Here is a 17313-nt window from a genome sequence, read left to right on the forward strand (position 1 = left end):
GACCGCTGTGCGGCAAGGCCAAAGAGACCATGTGCAGCTATCTGCTTCTGTGGGTAGGCGAAAAGGGGCGTGATGTTTATAATACATGGACATTGTCAGCAGATTAATCAAAAATACTGCAGTCCTATTATGATAAGTTTGAGGAGTATGTCATGCCAAAAGCCAACCCGATCTTCGTGAGGTACAAGTTTCATGAAAAAACACAGGGGGAACACGAGACATTCGAGCACTTAGTCACGGAGCTTAAACTGCTTGTGACTGTGGATATACGAACAGTGATGAAATAGTACGGGACCGCATTGTTTTTGCAACTAACTCCCCAAATGTCAGAGAGAAACTGCTAAATTAAGGTGCCGATCTAACACTTTAAAGAGCCATTGATATAGCGCATTCACACGAAGCAGCACAAGACCAGCTTAGGACGATAAACTCACGTGCAATGGCAGCACAGAATCGTGCAGCGCATGCGATGTTAAGCAAAAAGACAACAGTGTACAGGCAGAAACATGAATGGCCACGAAGGAAACAGATAAAGTTACCGACAAAAACAGGTCATGTGGTCGATGTGCACAGCAACACAGCCAGAGGCCATCTGTGCAAAATATGCAATAAACTCAACCACTTCGCAAAGGTATGTAGATCAAAACAACCTGTTACACGTAGAACTGTGCACACAGTGGAAAATACAGGCATCTTAGAGGCAGATGAACTGTTATTGATGCAATTAACAAAGAGCATGAAAACACAGAATGTAAACAGGCCTTTTTGAAACTTGAATTAGGACCTCAAGCAAACAAAGTTAAATTCAAGTTGGATACTGGGGCCCAGGTGAACATTATTCCAGCCAGTAGATTTAAAAATCTTTCAAAAACAGAACTGAAACCCACAACGTGCCATCTTGCAGGCTATGGCAGAGAGACACTCAATGATAAAGGGACATGTCAGCTCAACTGTAGATACAAAGACACAGAAGCTTTGTTGGAATTTTACATAGTGAGTACACACACACCTCCTGTACTTGGTTTGAGAGCATGCTTGGCCATGGGGCTGATAAAGCTTGTCTTTTCAGCTGATGCAGACATAAACAAACCCTGTGGTATCATACAAGAGTTCCAGGATGTCTTTCACGGGATTGGTCAATTTCCAGGAGAATGTACTATACACCTGGATCCTGCGGCTGTCCCTGTTGTGTATCCGCCCAGGAGGATTCAGTTCAAGCTGCGCAGTCTCCTCAGGGAGGAGGTAGACAGCATGGAAAAAGCAGGCATCATTGTTAGTCACGGAACCTACAGACTGGGTCAATGCCCTGATGGTTGTTGAAAAACCTTGCATCTCATCCGAAGGACAGTGCTTTTTGACAGTATAGTGTCCCCATCACTATACTAGGGTGTTAGGACCCACAAAGACCACAGGATGAGCACCCCCTGCTGGCCTCACTAACACCTTTTCCAGCAGCAACTTAAGTTTTCCCAGGAGGTCTCCCATCCAGGTACTGACCAGGCTCAGTCTTACTTAGCTTTAGTGGGCAACCAGTCTTGGGCTACAGGGTAATAGCTGTATAGTACTACAGCAGATTCTTCGAGCTGGAGATACTCCTTTCAACCACATCATCAGCAGTTATCCATAAACTGAAGGCCAACTTCACCAGGCATGTTGTACCTGAAAGAATAATTTCAGATAATGGCCCACAGTACAGCTCGCATGACTTTGCAATTCAGTGGGACTTTGCGCATATAACATCTAGTCCGCATTACCCACAAAGCAATGGTTTTGCTGACAAGACAGTGCAGACAGCAAAAGCCATACTGAGTAAAGCACATGCTGAGAGGAAGGACCCTTACCTCAGCTTACTTGAACACAGGAACACCCATGTTGATGGATTTAAGTCTCCTCCAACAATTGCTGATGAGTAGACGTTTTCGCTCCATCCTGCCTATGTCAGGAAGACAGCTGCAGCCTCAGGTTGTCGATAAAAAAACTGGTGAGTACGAAAAGGAAACTAAAACAAGCAAAACAGAGGCAGTATTATGATCGCACCGCACAGCCATCATCAGCATTGGCACAAGGGGTTAATGTTCGCTTTCAGCAAGCCAATGGCCGATGGATGCCCACCACTGTATTGCAACTTACGGACACACAATGGTCATACCTTATCTGCCCCCATGATGACCAGGTGTTCCGCTGCAATCACTGACACTTAATGGAAACCAAGGAAATAACGTCAGAAGTAAAGGAGCCAGCACCTGAGAACGCGCACATTGATACTCCTGTGGATACAGGAGGACTGAAAGAAAACACTTGTTGCTATATGCAACAGCAAGCTGCACCCCCTCAGTTTACGCGCTCTGGTCGCATGTTGAAACCTAGAGACATTCTTGATTTATAAAACATGAACTTCTGACATTCGGTAAGATGTAAATCAAACATTGCAGTATTATGGATGCTAGTCTAAAGCAGGGCTCTGAACCGGTTCAAGGAACGAAAACGAAAACCAGAAACGAACAAAATTTTGACTGGAACATAACCAGAAACGGAAACGAAATCAAATTTAATCGTTCTGAACAGAAACGCTAATTTGAAATTGCCATTAACCTGTCACATGTTCACCCTGTTTGGACATCTGTGTTGCACCATTTCCTGCCACTAGTCTGTCACCATAGTTACTGATCACCTTCATTAGCACTACCACAAAGGCACAGTTGTCTGGGGAGGGGCCTCGAGGGAGCTTCGCCGCATATGTGGAGTGGGTGCTGGCATCATGTGGATCGTCTTTCACCGTTGGATTTGATGACAACGACACCAGCCCCACTTCCACTCCAGTGCCCAGCCAGGAACCTCCAGACGGCATGGAATGGCAGCGTGATGCCACCGAGACAGAGAGCCTGCCTCTACCACGATGCAGGAGCCAGCGACCAACAGAATGACTGAGCGAAACATCGCCACGGAGCCAGAGCACAGCGAGTCTGACCAGGTGTGCGAGTTTGCTGCAACATCCATCACCGAGGGAGTACGTGATGAGCGCGATGGTATGGAATAGAGCCCCGCCCACACTTCCGCCACTGAGAAAGAGTTCCAGGCATGCACAACAAACTTTTGTTTTGATTTTGGAGAGGATTCCCTACCCCCTTTAATCCCTCCCGAACCTGTCTGTTCCATTTTGGATGAACTGGTCCCACCCAGCCTCCCTCTCCTACCTCCTCTCCATATCTCTACCCAGAATTTTTTATTTTTCTCCAGTCCCTCTGTTCATCACCAGTCCCTTCTCCAGCCCTCAGCCATGCCTGCTACCCCGCCCTTGCTGTCTCCCATTCCCTCGGTTCCACATCAGCCTCCTCTCAGTGGCGTGGCTACACCTGGGGCCTGCTGCGAGCCAGCTTTTGGCTGTGGAGATCCTGCGACTTCGCCCCCGGCCTCAGATCTCGTCGTGCCACCTCGGCCCATCGTCCTGACTCCTCCGCCTTTGCTCCTTCCTCCCTCGACTACAGCAGCTACCATCGAGCTTTCTGCTCCACTAGATTCCCTCGGATCCTCGACTCCACCTGGCTCAGACCTCACCATCACATCACCACGGACTTACAGGTCATTTGTTGCTCTCCGACCCTCCACCCCTATGGCTCTGTTTGACTCCGCCTTCCCTCAGGCTCCGCCTCAGCCGTTCCAGTTCCACCTCAGCCCTCCAGTACCCTGCTTCCGTCTCGGGGGGTCGTCGCTGCGATTCCTTTGCGGACTCAGAGACCATTGGCATCACTCCGCTCCTTCGGCTCTCTGTCTTCGCCAAGAGCTCCACCTCCATCGGCTTCGTCGCTTCCACTCATCCCCAGGGTGGCGTGGAGACCCTCACCACCGTGGCTCCTCCCTCCAGCAACGCCGCCATGGGATGCCTTCCTGGCTGTGGCCTGGAGCACCATCAAGGCTTTCCTGTTCAAGGCTACCTCCTGGAAAACACCACCATCTGCACCTCCCTGGACTTTCCTCTACTCTAGCCCTCTCCCGGACTTAGGTCCTCCACGGAAACCTCCTCCATCCATCTACCGGCGCGAGGACACGCCTTTCCGGGAGGGGCCGATATGTCACATGTTCACCCTGTTTGGACTTCTGTGTTGCACCATTTCCCGCCACTAGTCTGTCACCATAGTTACTGATCACCTTCATTATCACTACCAGCAGTGTTCAATTACCCACCTCGTTTGTCTGTGTATTTAAGTCTTGTGTTTTCAGTTCAGTATTGTCCGGTATCATTCATTGTATGGTTGTGTTTCGTGTTTGCCATTTGTGGATTTCCTTGCCTGTGGATTTATTAAAGACTTATTCCTTCATCTTCCTCGTCGTGCGTTTGCTTACAACCATAGCTGTAACATAACCGGTTAATAACGTTATTTTTTCATTCTATTTAATATTTTGATTTGGCAGTCAACCAGTCACTAATTCAAATAGTACAGCCTATACAAATGTGACGCTGACGCATTCAAAGTGTGTGAAATGCCTGCGCTCAGGCTCTGCAGTGAGTGAAACTGTCAAGTCATCATAAGTCACAATGGCAATGCCCTGGCATTAGTTTTTCCGATTATATATGTCACCAACCATCAAGCATTAGGCCTACATTTAAGTGAAAATGAATGTCAAGTAGGCTAATATGTATCTTGTTGTGCGTTTTGAAACGGCGAAAATTGCAGGATATGTAGAACATGAGTTCACACGCCACATCGCGCACATGCAGTGCTTCTGTGAACGGAGAAAACAGAATAAAACTATAGGCCTACATAACACATATACAATAAAAGGGAATATTTAGGCCTATAGGCTACGCGAAATATTTCACTATATAATTAGGTCTACAGATTAACAAAACGAAAGTGGTTCATTGTGGCGCACTCCAAAGATTTAGGAAAAGAAACAGACATTCTGCTTGTTTTCGTTATTTATGTGTTTTTTTGTAAATGTATGAATTATGTCTTGCTTTTACCTGTATGACCATAAATTACGGTTAGAAGGGGGAAAAAATCCAGTGGTCGCGCCGGCGCCGGCTCCTCACGTGCGCGCACTCAAATTCTTGCATTGCTTAGCCTACTTGATATCGCAGCCTGTTAAATAATTAAAATAAAATACAATCAACCAAACATATAAAACGTTACACTGCTCAGTTCAATTCTGTAATACAATCTGCCGTTTACCACCCGTGACCCCCGCCTGACTGTGCTGTTATGTGAATGATGTCGATAATGCGAGTGAAGTACAAAGCTTACATAATAAATAATAGTTTAGCATTCGTCTCGAAAATGGAAACAGTGCCGAATGAGAAAGGTAGGCTTCAGATTCACTTTAAATGAATTTGTTTACCATCTTATTTAGTTTTATTTCTAATAAATAAACCTGTTTCTCACCTTGAATATAGCAATAGAAGCTGGAATGGCGTTAAAAAGAAAATAGAATAGGCGGTTAACTTTAGAGGTTTTGTGGCCAAATAAAATAGGGCAGTTTTGTTCATAATTTATGTTTACAAACATTATAATTATATTATATAATATAATTATTACAGTATTTCTGAATGTAATATAAAATGCGACATATATACGCGACATATCTTTTTTTCCTCTCAGGAATAGCCTCTGTATTTTTAACCATGCAGCAAACATTTTAAAATATCTTGAAAAAATACTTTATAAACCGTTGATAGTTTGTCCTTTCGTTTAGGCTAATAGGTTTACATTTGGACAGAATCTTGTTATAAAAGATAATTGTAGGCCTATTGGCTAAGGCGGCAAATACTCTCTTTGTTTTTTAATAAATAAAATGCTGTACATATTATTATTATTATTATTATTATTATTATTATTATTATTATTATTATTAAGTAGGCTACATGCAAACAAAAAAAAAGTTTAAAAAAAAATAACGTTATTAACCATTATTTTTTCTAAACAAACCAGTTTCGGAACGTTAATAATACAGAAGGAACGCTGGAACAGAAACGTAAAAATACCGATTCTGCTCGGAGTGAAACGATTGAATTTTTTTTTCGTTTTTAAGTCCTGGTCTAAAGATCATTTTGTTGAAAGTACAATATGTTGCCAAAAGTATTGGGACACCCCTCCAAATCATTGATTTCAGGTGTTCCAATCACTTCTATGGCCACAGGTGTATAAAAATGAAGCACCTAGGCGTGCAGACTGCTTCTACAAACATTTGTGAAAGAATGGTTCGCTCTCAGGAGCTCAGTGAATTCAAGCGTGGTACCGTGATAGGTTGCCACCTGTGTAATAAGTCCATTTGTGAAATTTCCTCACTACTAAATATTCCACAATCAACTGTTAGTGGTATCATAACAAAGTAGAAGCAATTGCGAACAACAGCCACTCAGCCATGAAGTAGTAGGCCACGTAAAATCACAGAGTGGGGTCAGCGCATGCTGAGGCTCACAGTGCGCAGAAGTCGCCAACTTTCTGCAGAGTCATTAGCTGCAGACCTCCAAACTTCATGTGGCCTTCAGATTAGCTCAAGAACTGTGCGTAGAGAGCTTCATGGAATTAGTTTCCATGGGCGAGCAGCTGCATCCAAGCCTTACATCACCAAGTGCAATGCAAAGCGTCAGTGGTGTAAAGCACGCCGCTACTGGACTCTAGAGCAGTGGAGACGTGTTCTCTGGAGTGACAAATCACACTTCTCTGTCTGTGAATCTGATGGATGAGTCTGGGTTTGGCGGTTGCCAGGAGAACAGTACTTGCCTGACTGCATTGTGCCAAATGTGCCAAATGCAGTGATGTTTGGCGAGAAGGCCTGGCTCGCAGTCTCTGCTCTAATTGGTGGAAGGGGGATTATGGTGTGGGGTTGTTTTCCTGTTCCAACATGACTGCACACCAGTGCACAAAGCAAGGTCCATAAAGACATGGATGAGCGAGTTTGGTGTGGAGGAACTTGACTGTCCTGCACAAAGTCCTGACCTCAACCCGATAGAACACCTTTGGGATGAATTAGAGCGGAGACTGCGAGCCAGGCCTTCTCGCCAACATCACTGCCTGACCTCACAAATGTGCTTCTAGAAGAATGGTCTAAAATTCCCATAAACACACTCCTAAACCTTGTGGAAAGCCTTCCCAGGAGAGTTGAGGCTGTTATAGCTGCAAAGGGTGGGCCAACTCCATATTAAACCCTACGGATTAAAAGTGGGATGTCATTAAAGTTCATGTGCACGTAAAGGCAGGCGTCCCAAAACTTTTGGCAATATAGTGTATGTTCTGCATGTTATTAGTTACGACACTTTTGCTAGTTACTTCAAGGTACCTAATATACCAATGTAATTTTAGTAATAGGGTGTCACTGTTAATCTGTTCCATAAGTGCAATGCTAAATTTCCTGCCCTCTCCTAATGTAACCTGATATGTTTAATTTGAGTGTAAATTCTGCTGTGCTAGACTTATGTGGTAATATAATACTTCATAAAAAGGGGAATGTAATATTACGTGTGTGGTGATTTGTATACTGAATGCTGATTGGTTGTTAAGGCTTCACATGTTCCAGTATTGTTCATCCAGTAAAGACTGAAGTCAGATGTGAACATGTGAGCTCTTAGTTATTTCTTGGTACGACACTATTTTGAGTGACTACACAAGAACAATACAACATCAAGCTTTAAATATTTGACTAAGTAAGACAGTGTGATCATGGGTCAATAATTATTTCAGTTACTGTAGAGGGAGATCAATGGTTTTCTTCCAGAGCTTAGAAAACTCTTCAAATAAGTGATAGATTGAAAAGAAAAAAAAAGTTTTTATATATTGATTGCTCTTTTTGAACATGACTGCTGAATGTGATCATGTTTACTGATTGCTGGTGTGTAACAAAGTTTTTTTGTGACTTCATACATTTTTATAACTGCTTTCAATTTAATGTTTGTATTTCACAAAATATAAAATGTCTAATTTTGGTGCAGCATTTACTGTAACTTTGAAATTGAACAAGTGCATTTTAAAAATCTGTGATCAGAATCTGCCTGTAATAAGATCCACCGAAGGCAATTTGACTGAACGCAAGTGCAGCTTTATTCAAATAAATGTGAACAAAATTAAAATAACACAGAAAGATTAGACTTGACTAAGAAACATGAACATAAACCTCATCAACAGCAGTTACAGGGAACAAAGCCTGACAAAAGACAATGATAACATGAGGACTATATATGCACACAGACACAAATAAGTAAACAAGAAACACCTGAATACAATGAACCAATGAAAATGTGATGTAAAACAAGAAACCAATCAGAACATGACACATGAACAGGGGGAGCACATGACAAGATCACATGAGGAGCAAGACTGTGAGAATTATACAAAATAAAAGACATGAAAACATAAACTAAACAAAACCTAGAACAGACGTGACACTCCCTCACAGTGCAGCACTAAAGCAAATGAACCTTTTCCAAAACTTGTTTAATTGTCTTCTGCTTAAGGAAATAATTTTATTTCTTAATCTGTTAATGTTAGTTTATACAATTATTCATTGTTCATGTTCATTCATAGTGGATTAACTAATGTTAACAGAAAACTTGTGTATTTAAAACTGTATTAGTAAATGTTGAAACTTAGATTAAGGTTATTAAATGCTGTACTAGTATTATCCATCATTGGTTCATGTTAACTAATGTAGTTAATGTGAACAAATGAAAGCTTATTGTAAAGTGTTAGCGAGTCGACAATATGTCTGAAAACAACCGACATAAACACATTTGTCCCAGTCAGCAAACCAAGGGTGACATTGAGAATTGTACAAACTGTTTATTTGTTAGCAAAAGTCTGCTGTATGAAGCTAAACATGTTAGTTGATCATCATAGATCTGAGTTATTGTCTTTTCTCTTTCTGTCTTCAGTCTGTATGAATGCAGTATTACAGAGAAACAGTGTTTCATCCTGACTTCAGCTCTGAAATCAAACCCGTCACACCTGAGAGAGCTGAACCTCAGTGAGAATAAACTAGAAAACACAGGAGTGAAGCACTTATGTGACGTACTGAAGGATTCACACTGTAAACTGGAGAGATTGAGGTCAGTAACATTCTTCACATACAAGAATCAAAATGCTTGAAATCACTTTAACAGTTTAAACTAAAAAACTTTATACTCAATATTTCACAATCAGCCTGAATTCACATTATATTTGTACAGACATTTTCACCTCAGTATTTTGTGATCTGGTGAAATAAAGATGAAGATCTCTCTTCCTCTGTCTGTTTTATTTGCTTATAAAGATGACGTGACTTATTGAGCTTATTTTATGCTCTCTCTCTCTGCAAATGTAGGTTAATCTACTGTTATATGACAGATGAAGGTTGTTCTGCTCTGACTTCAGCTCTAAAATCAAACCCATCACACCTGAGAGAGCTGAACCTGAGCGGGAATAAACTAGGACAATCAGGAGTGAAAAACCTCAGTGATCTACTGATGAACCCACAATTCAAGCTGGAGAAACTAGAGTTAGTATCATTATACTGTATTTACTGTTTAGTTTATTTTAAGTCAACAGGGCACAAGTCACATCATTTGTAGCACTGCATCTCCATCTGAAGAAAGATTCAGAAATGATATTAGTTAACAGGTTTGTATGTGTATCAGTAAAAAGAGCATTAAACTTTGAAGCATTTTAAACTTTGTGGCTATAAAAGTGTTTCATATTCTGATATCTGACAAATATTTGCTGTGAAACTAGACAGAAGTGAGAACAGACTAAAAACAGTGTAACAAATTGTCACAAATGGCTGGTTGTAATGAAGCTCATGATGATGGAGAATACAATAACACTGTCTTTAATCACAAATCTAACATGTAGGAGAAATAAAACACAACCACTTCAACATAAACGACAGAACAATGAACAGACAGAACTAAGAGTTTAAATACACAGACAGAGTAATCAAGGTAAAACAGAACAGCTGCAGGAACTAATTAACAACCAAGAACACTAACTAGGGAACACACACCGACAGCAACACCATGATAATAAAACAACAAAACTGTTACACAAATAGATTATTCTGAAATGTTACATTTATACTGGACTAATGGTACTTTTCACTAAATATTTTATTGAGCAAAATGTGTATTTAGAGATTGTAAATTACACTCTAAAATGACTTAATAATTGATTAATGTATAGGATTTTATTGCATTAAAATGTGAATATAGTACATTTAAATGTTTATTTTTCTATTGTTTCTATATTCATCTTATATGTGAATCTACAGTGATAAATTCACTTATTTTTGGGAGTGAGGATGGTTCCAGACTTGGATTGTAACTAGTGTCCTCAAATGCTCCTGTCTTGATTTGTTCGTTTATATCATTAAGTTTCCATGTTTTTGCTGGTTTATTAGTGACACTGTATGGCATTTATTCATGATTCATTTAACACATGAACTGAACATGGATTTGAGTCATTTTCTCTTTCTGTCTTCAGTCTGAGTGGATGCAGAATTACAGAGAAACAGTGTGTCATCCTGACTTCAGCTCTGAAATCAAACCCGTCACACCTGAGAGAGCTCAACCTCACCTGGAATAAACTAGGGGACTCTGGAGTGAAAAACTTCGGTGATCTACTGATGAACCCACAATTCAAGCTGGAGAAACTAGTGTTAGTATCATTATACTGTACAGCAGTTACAGTGATTGATTGCACTTTCTGGGTTTTCCCTTTTGGTCACATTTTTATGTTTTTTTTCCTAGTAATTAATTAATTAATTACTAACTAATCTAGTTAGTAATTGTTGAATTTCCAGCATTTGATACGATGTACTGATTGTGTACTTGCAGAAATCTGCCTTTTCATCAAAGAATAAAGAATAGAGACATCAAATAAATAAAAATGAAAGAGAAGAAACAGTATCTTCAGCACACAGAACTGGTGTAACTGGGTTTCAAAACAGACTATTGGAAACTAAATGCTGCTGAAGCTCTTCAATAAGATGATCATCATAGATGTGAACTATTGTTATTTCTCTGTCTTCAGTCTGTATAGATGCAGTATTACAGAGAAACAGTGTGTCATCCTGACTTCAGCTCTGAAATCAAACCCGTCACACCTGAGAGAGCTGAACCTCAGTGAGAATAAACTAGAAAACACAGGAGTGAAGCACTTATGTGACGTACTGAAGGATTCACACTGTAAATTGGAGAAATTGAGGTCAGTAACATTCTTCACATACAAACAAAATACTTAAAATCACTTTAACAGTTTAAACTAAAACACAAATGAACTAAAGCCATTTTGATCGAGTCAACCTGCCATACCAAACAAGGCCACAGGGAGATGCCAGAGAACTGCATTTAGATACTATACGGATCCATTCAAAATGAATAAACAAACCAAAATACAACTGAAAAATAAAAACTTTCTAAATGTGTGAAAACTCAGCAATCTAAAGGTGGGTCTATGTCATCAGTGAATGCTTCCTCTGTCAGAACAAGCTCTGTCAGAGCGTCTGATGTCCATGTGTACATAAACACCACTGATCCTCACAAATTTCTCCAAAACACGCTTGTTCAGCAAGCATCCGTTATAAAACACTCACTGTAGTACATTAATTTCAACAGCTACGTGAATATATTGAACTGTGTTCATGCAGAAATACGATGTTATCGCGATCAGTGAGTCGAGAGCACACATGCACGGTTTGTTTGTGCATCAATAAATTCAGACTTGCGCACACCTAATGTAAGACTGCAGTATGTCACTGTAATCGTCTTTATCTTAATTACAATTCTACAATTCTTGTCCATGCTTGTTGGCAAGGCTTACAGAGCTTGCACGCAATGACCATCCTGCAAGTACACCAGGCCAAAGTGCTCAAACAGCTGCACGAAGGCAGTGCTGACCAGGGACTCATGCAGCGCACTGCTACCGACCTCGCTCTATGGGTGACAGAGGTCACTGCGCAGTCCCTTGGTCAGGTGATGTCCACTTTGGTAGTCCAGGAGCGCCACCTATGTCTAAACCTGGCAGACATGAGGGAGTCTGATCAGACGCAGCTCCTCAACTCCCCGGTCTCCCAGGCTGGCTTCTTTGATGATGCGTTCCAAAGTTTCGCCCAGCAATTCTCATCCGTCCAGAAGCAGTCTGAGGCAATCAAACATATTCTGCCCTGGCAGCCTGCTGCTGCCTCAGCCTGCTCGTCACCGAGGGCGCCCCCCACGGCGGTGCAGGTAATCTCCGCCCCTCCCAAACCTGCCAAGCATCAGGCCAAGCGGCGATCCTGAGACGGGCGACCCGGAAGTAGAGTGCGAGCACAGGGATCTAGTGCTCAGACACCTCATCCGCTTGGGCCTCCGGGTCAACTGGGAAAAGAGCAAACTCTCGGCAGGAGAGCGGTCCCACTGAAAGAGTTTCAGAGGCTCTTGGGGCATATGGCATCCGCAGCGGCTGTTGTACCGCTCGGTTTGCTTCATATGAGACCACTTTAGCACTGGCTTAATGACCAAGTTCTGAGATGGACATGCCAACATTGCACGCACAGAGTGACAATCACTCTGGCCTGCCATCAAACCTTCACCCCATGGTTGGACCTCACTTTTCTACGGGCTGGTGTTCCCCTAGAACCAGTTTCCAGGCATGTTGTTGTCTCAACAGATGCCCCTGCCACAGGCTGGGGTGCCATGTGCAACGAGCATGCTGCGTCAGGCTCCTGGACAGGACCCCGACTCCAGTGACGTCAATTGCCTGGAGTATCTAGCAGTACAGATTGCTCTGCACCGCTTCAAGGTCCTGCTAAAGGAAAAGCACGTTCTGGTCCGTGCGGACAACACTGCGACCGTAGCGTACATCAACCGTCAAGGTGGTCTATGCTCCCGCCGCATGTCGCAACTCGCTCGCCATCTCATCTTATGGAGTCAGAAGCATCTGAGGTCACTTCGTGCTGTTTCACATCCTGGGCATGCTTAATCATGCAGCCAACGAGCTCTCATGACAGCAGTCTCGCCCCGGGGAATGGAGACTCCAGACGATTCAGCTGATTTGGGAACACTTCGGAGATGCTCATATAGAACTGTTTGCCTCTCCAAACACTTCCTACTGCCAGTTGTTTTACTCCCTGAGCATCCCCGGTACGGACGCTCTGGCATACAGCTGGCCGCAGGACATATACGCAAGTATGCGTTTCCCCTAGTGAGCCTTCTTACACAGGCATTGTGCAAGATCAGGGAGGATGAGGAGCAGGTTCAAGACTTGCCATGCCCCCTAGGGGTGAAAACACACTCAACTAGGAGTGTCGCTTCCTCCTGGGTGCTAGCGCATGGGGCCTTACTAACAGACATATGTAGAGCTGCGACACCTAACACATCTGCGAGATTCTATAATCTCTGCGTAGAGACCGTGTCCTCCTGTATACTCGCCCCTTCGGGCCAGTAGGTAGGACCTGCTCGGTGTCAATTTGCTTGCTGCGCCATTCCACTCCATGGACTGGATGTGTGCGCTATTCCCCTCAGGTGAGTTTCACTGTTCAGAACTCTGGGTTCCTCCAGCACAGTTGATGTCTAACATTTGTGTGTATGCCCTGTCGGTCAGCCCCGTGTCAGACTAGGTGCCTCCATGTGTTGTGATTACCTTCTCTGGGCAATCCCACATGTATATTTCCACGGTAAGTCTCTTGGCAGCACGTGTCTTTCCCTTGGCAAGTCCACTCTTGCCATCTCTGACATTGAAACATATCCACCCTGTTGGCTGGGTACCTCAGAGATCTTCCATATGTATCACAGCTACCCCGGTTCATATCTGCTTTGTAAGACCTCCTACGAGCATGCGGCCTGTTAACATACTTCCAGCTGGAATATGCTACCCTGTGCATTCTGTGTTAAGTATAGCCCTTCACTCATGCTAGGCCTCACAACAGGGAGCTATCGCTTACGCAGGTCACTGGAAGACAGCCATTGTGGCGTTTTGGAAGGGACCCCATTCGTCAATGTGTTCTGACGTAACGTCGAACGTGACCAACTGAAAGGGAACATCTAGGTTACGTATGTAACCCTCATTCCCTGAAGGAGGGAACGGAGATGTTATGTCCCTTTGCCACAATCGCTGTTCTACTGAACAGCTGGGTTACACTGGCTCGGCTCCTCAGCAAAGAGTTCAATGCAAGTATGCTCGAGCTGCTCCTTATTATACCCACAGAGTGGGGCGGAGATCGCGATGCAAATTCCGCAGACCAAGGTAATCTGTGTACCATTAGCTTGTTTTGTTACCTCTCAAAGGTGATTGGGCTCCCGGGTGAGACCCCATTCATCAGTATGTTCTGACATAACGTCTCTGACATTCTGTCCTTCAGAGAATGAGGGTTTCATAGGTAACCTAGACATTTTCTTCTGTTTTATTTTCTACTCTCTCTCTCTCTCTCTCTCTCTGCTAATGTAGGTTAAGCTCCTGTAATATGACAGATGAAGGTTCTTCTGCTCTGACTTCAGCTCTGAAATCAAACCTGTCACACCTGAGAGAGCTGAACCTCAGTGAGAATAAACTAGGAGACTCTGGAGTGAAAAACCTCAGTGATCTACTGATGAACCCACAATTCAAGCTGGAGAAACTAGAGTTAGTATCATTATACTGTATTTACTGTTTAGTTTATTTTAGTCACATCATTTGTAGTGCTGCATATCCATCTGAAGAAAGATTCAGAAATGGTATCAGTTAACGGGTTTGTACGTGTATCAGTAAAAAGAGCATTAAACTTTGAAACATTTTAACACTCTGGAGTCGGCGGTCGCGTCGGCGATACCACCACGCTTTTTTTCTTATCAGTGTGAAAGAGACTCAAAACACTCAGTCGAATTTGGTCACACATACCAGTGTTATACATCATTCTAAAGTGTTAAGTGTGTACTTTTATTTGTGTACACTCACAAAAAAAAAATGTTGTGCTTTTCGCAAAATAAAGAAAACAAACATGATGTGCGATCTGATGTCTCCCTCTCAGTGAAGTCAATTCTGAAATGCGTTTAAAGATGAACTGAAACTCGGCAAATACTTGCCACACAGACATGAGACATGTCTACATAATGCTTAGAATGTCTGCTTTTTAAATGAAGTCAAATCAAAAACAAATATTCTCAGTTTATGTAATTTGTTAGAAACCAAGGAGAGGTTCCTTCTTTTCCTTCTCAATTCATTATCTGTAATGAGCTGAGACCGCCACACCCCCCGTGGAGATAGGACTAACTGCAGAACCGCAGAACCATACGTCATGACAGTCTGAGGACGACAGCGCCAGCGCCAGACTAACAGTCTGAGGGCGGAAGTGGGCGGAGCAAATTTATCTTCGTAGGCATTGCTCCATTTGGAGCATTTTAAAGTTTAAAACCATGTTAATGTCAAATATTTTATTAATACGAACTAACTGAAATTATAGATAGATAGATACTCACTTTTTGTTAATAGCTTAATCATATATATATATATATATATATATATAGCCTACACACACAGAAGATACAAGGATATATGTGTATTAAACCCCCTTGTAACCTTTTAAATATTTTTTAAAGTTAAAAGTTCAGCAACTTGTTTTATGTCACAAATGATTAACTGAATATAAATTGAACACAAAGCTTAAACACTAAAAGTGACAAACATTTATTTATTTGACATAAAATGTATATTTTACTCAAGCAGTTCATGATGAATGAACCATTTTTTTATAGTACACAATACACATTACACGGTTGTACACTAAATTACATGAATTAAGCAAATTCAGATTCATCAAAACCAAAAACAAAACACAAAAGTTATTTAATTTTAATAAAATTTACTTTTCCCCCCCTAAGTATCAAACACATCATATACTAGATGTGCTTTGATCTAAAACAAAAAGTACAAAATCAAACCAAAGAGTAAACTGAACAAAGTATTGCACAGCAGGTACATGATGACAAATTAAATCTTGAAAAAAAAAATAAAATAAAATAAAAAAAAAAAATAAATCTCCATAAACATTTTTGTCCAGACACTTGTTAAGAAAAATGTCCATATCATCCTTAATTTGGAAGCAAAACACTAATGGCTCTTTGGCCAGTTGTCTGTCGTCATCCGTTTCAGCCTGTGGAAGTTGAAGAAGGGCTTTTTCCTGGTCTTCCTCTTTCAATATCAGAAAGCATGGCTCTTCCACTAAATCTTTGAAGACTTTTGGTTGTTGTGCAGCTGTTTAAGTGCAGCGCAGAGGTCTTCTGTGATCCGTGGCTCCTTCATGAGAGAAGGATAAGAACAAATGGGATGAAATGTTGGAAGTGTATTAACAATACTTTGTGTTGTAGTTAGGGTGTAGCATAGTATGTATAATAAAGTTTTGACATTCTGTTTTTCTCATGTTTATATGTTGGAGACATAAATCATACCCTGTCACTAATGAAATGAATCAATCATGTTCAGTTTAAATTTTTTTAAAAAGGCAAGCAATTCATAGGGCTTTTCACACTGCACTTAACCCTGGGTTATCGTCGTTCTAAACACCACTTTTAACTGTGGGTAAAGTAACGCTCCACGCTTTTGACAGTCACAGAAACACTGTGCATTGTACATCAATAGAAAATTCAGCGTTGGAAAGAAAAAAAACAACAAATGCTGACAGAAAATGCAACAATTGCAGTGCAGAAAATACAGTTTAATTCTTTTATAGTCTGAAATGTCCATTCAGGATAAACTTGATAGTGAAGTTGGCTATATGTAATATGAGGATATGCAATGCCTTGAGCATTTATGTAAACATATTGTGTGCTTTGTTCATCCAATCAGTGACACTGACACTGCAAATATGCAAATAAGGATGTTAACCCAGGGTTTAGTAATGTACAATGTGAAACGCTGCGTATGAATACTCAGGATTAAGTGTTAACCCCGGGTAAATGATGATCAGTGAAATCAAGATAACCTAGGATTCCATTTACCTGGGGTTAACAATCACCCATGCAGGGTAAACTATTTAAAGTATGAAGAGCCCTCATATTTGTTTTTCATTCTAATGAAAAGAGAAGTTCATACATTTTTAAAAACTTTCCCTTCTTTTTCTTACCATTAACATGAAGATCCCACAGTCACTAGAGCCGGCCAACTGCTGTGGAACCTTCTAAAACAATACAATATTATTAATTTATTCCTGTAAAAGATTTGACAGATATAACAACACACCATCTGTATAAGTAGCTTATGTCTTTATGAAAGCCTTATAAAACTAACCTTGTTTTTGATCAGCTTCCATTGTTCTGGGGTGATTCTGCTTGTCAGTTTACTGCATTGCAAAATCAAACAGAAAAACTAAACTATATAACCATAAAAATTGCAAGTT

At 41.6% G+C, this 17313-nt stretch overlaps 1 protein-coding gene across 1 annotated transcript in view; it reads left to right on the forward strand.

The window, feature by feature from the left end:
• The window catches only part of LOC127498670 (NACHT, LRR and PYD domains-containing protein 12-like), a 135908-nt gene that overhangs the window by 62053 nt on the left and 56542 nt on the right, over positions 1-17313 (forward strand). Inside the window, exons 12-16 of the mRNA XM_051868283.1 lie at positions 8867-9040; positions 9295-9468; positions 10449-10622; positions 10998-11171; positions 14391-14564. Of these exons, the coding sequence (XP_051724243.1) occupies positions 8867-9040; positions 9295-9468; positions 10449-10622; positions 10998-11171; positions 14391-14564 (870 nt within the window). The remainder of the gene's footprint in view (positions 1-8866; positions 9041-9294; positions 9469-10448; positions 10623-10997; positions 11172-14390; positions 14565-17313) is intronic.

The sequence above is a fragment of the Ctenopharyngodon idella genome, chromosome 2, assembly GCF_019924925.1.
Source record: "Ctenopharyngodon idella isolate HZGC_01 chromosome 2, HZGC01, whole genome shotgun sequence".
Lineage (NCBI taxonomy): Eukaryota > Metazoa > Chordata > Actinopteri > Cypriniformes > Xenocyprididae > Ctenopharyngodon > Ctenopharyngodon idella.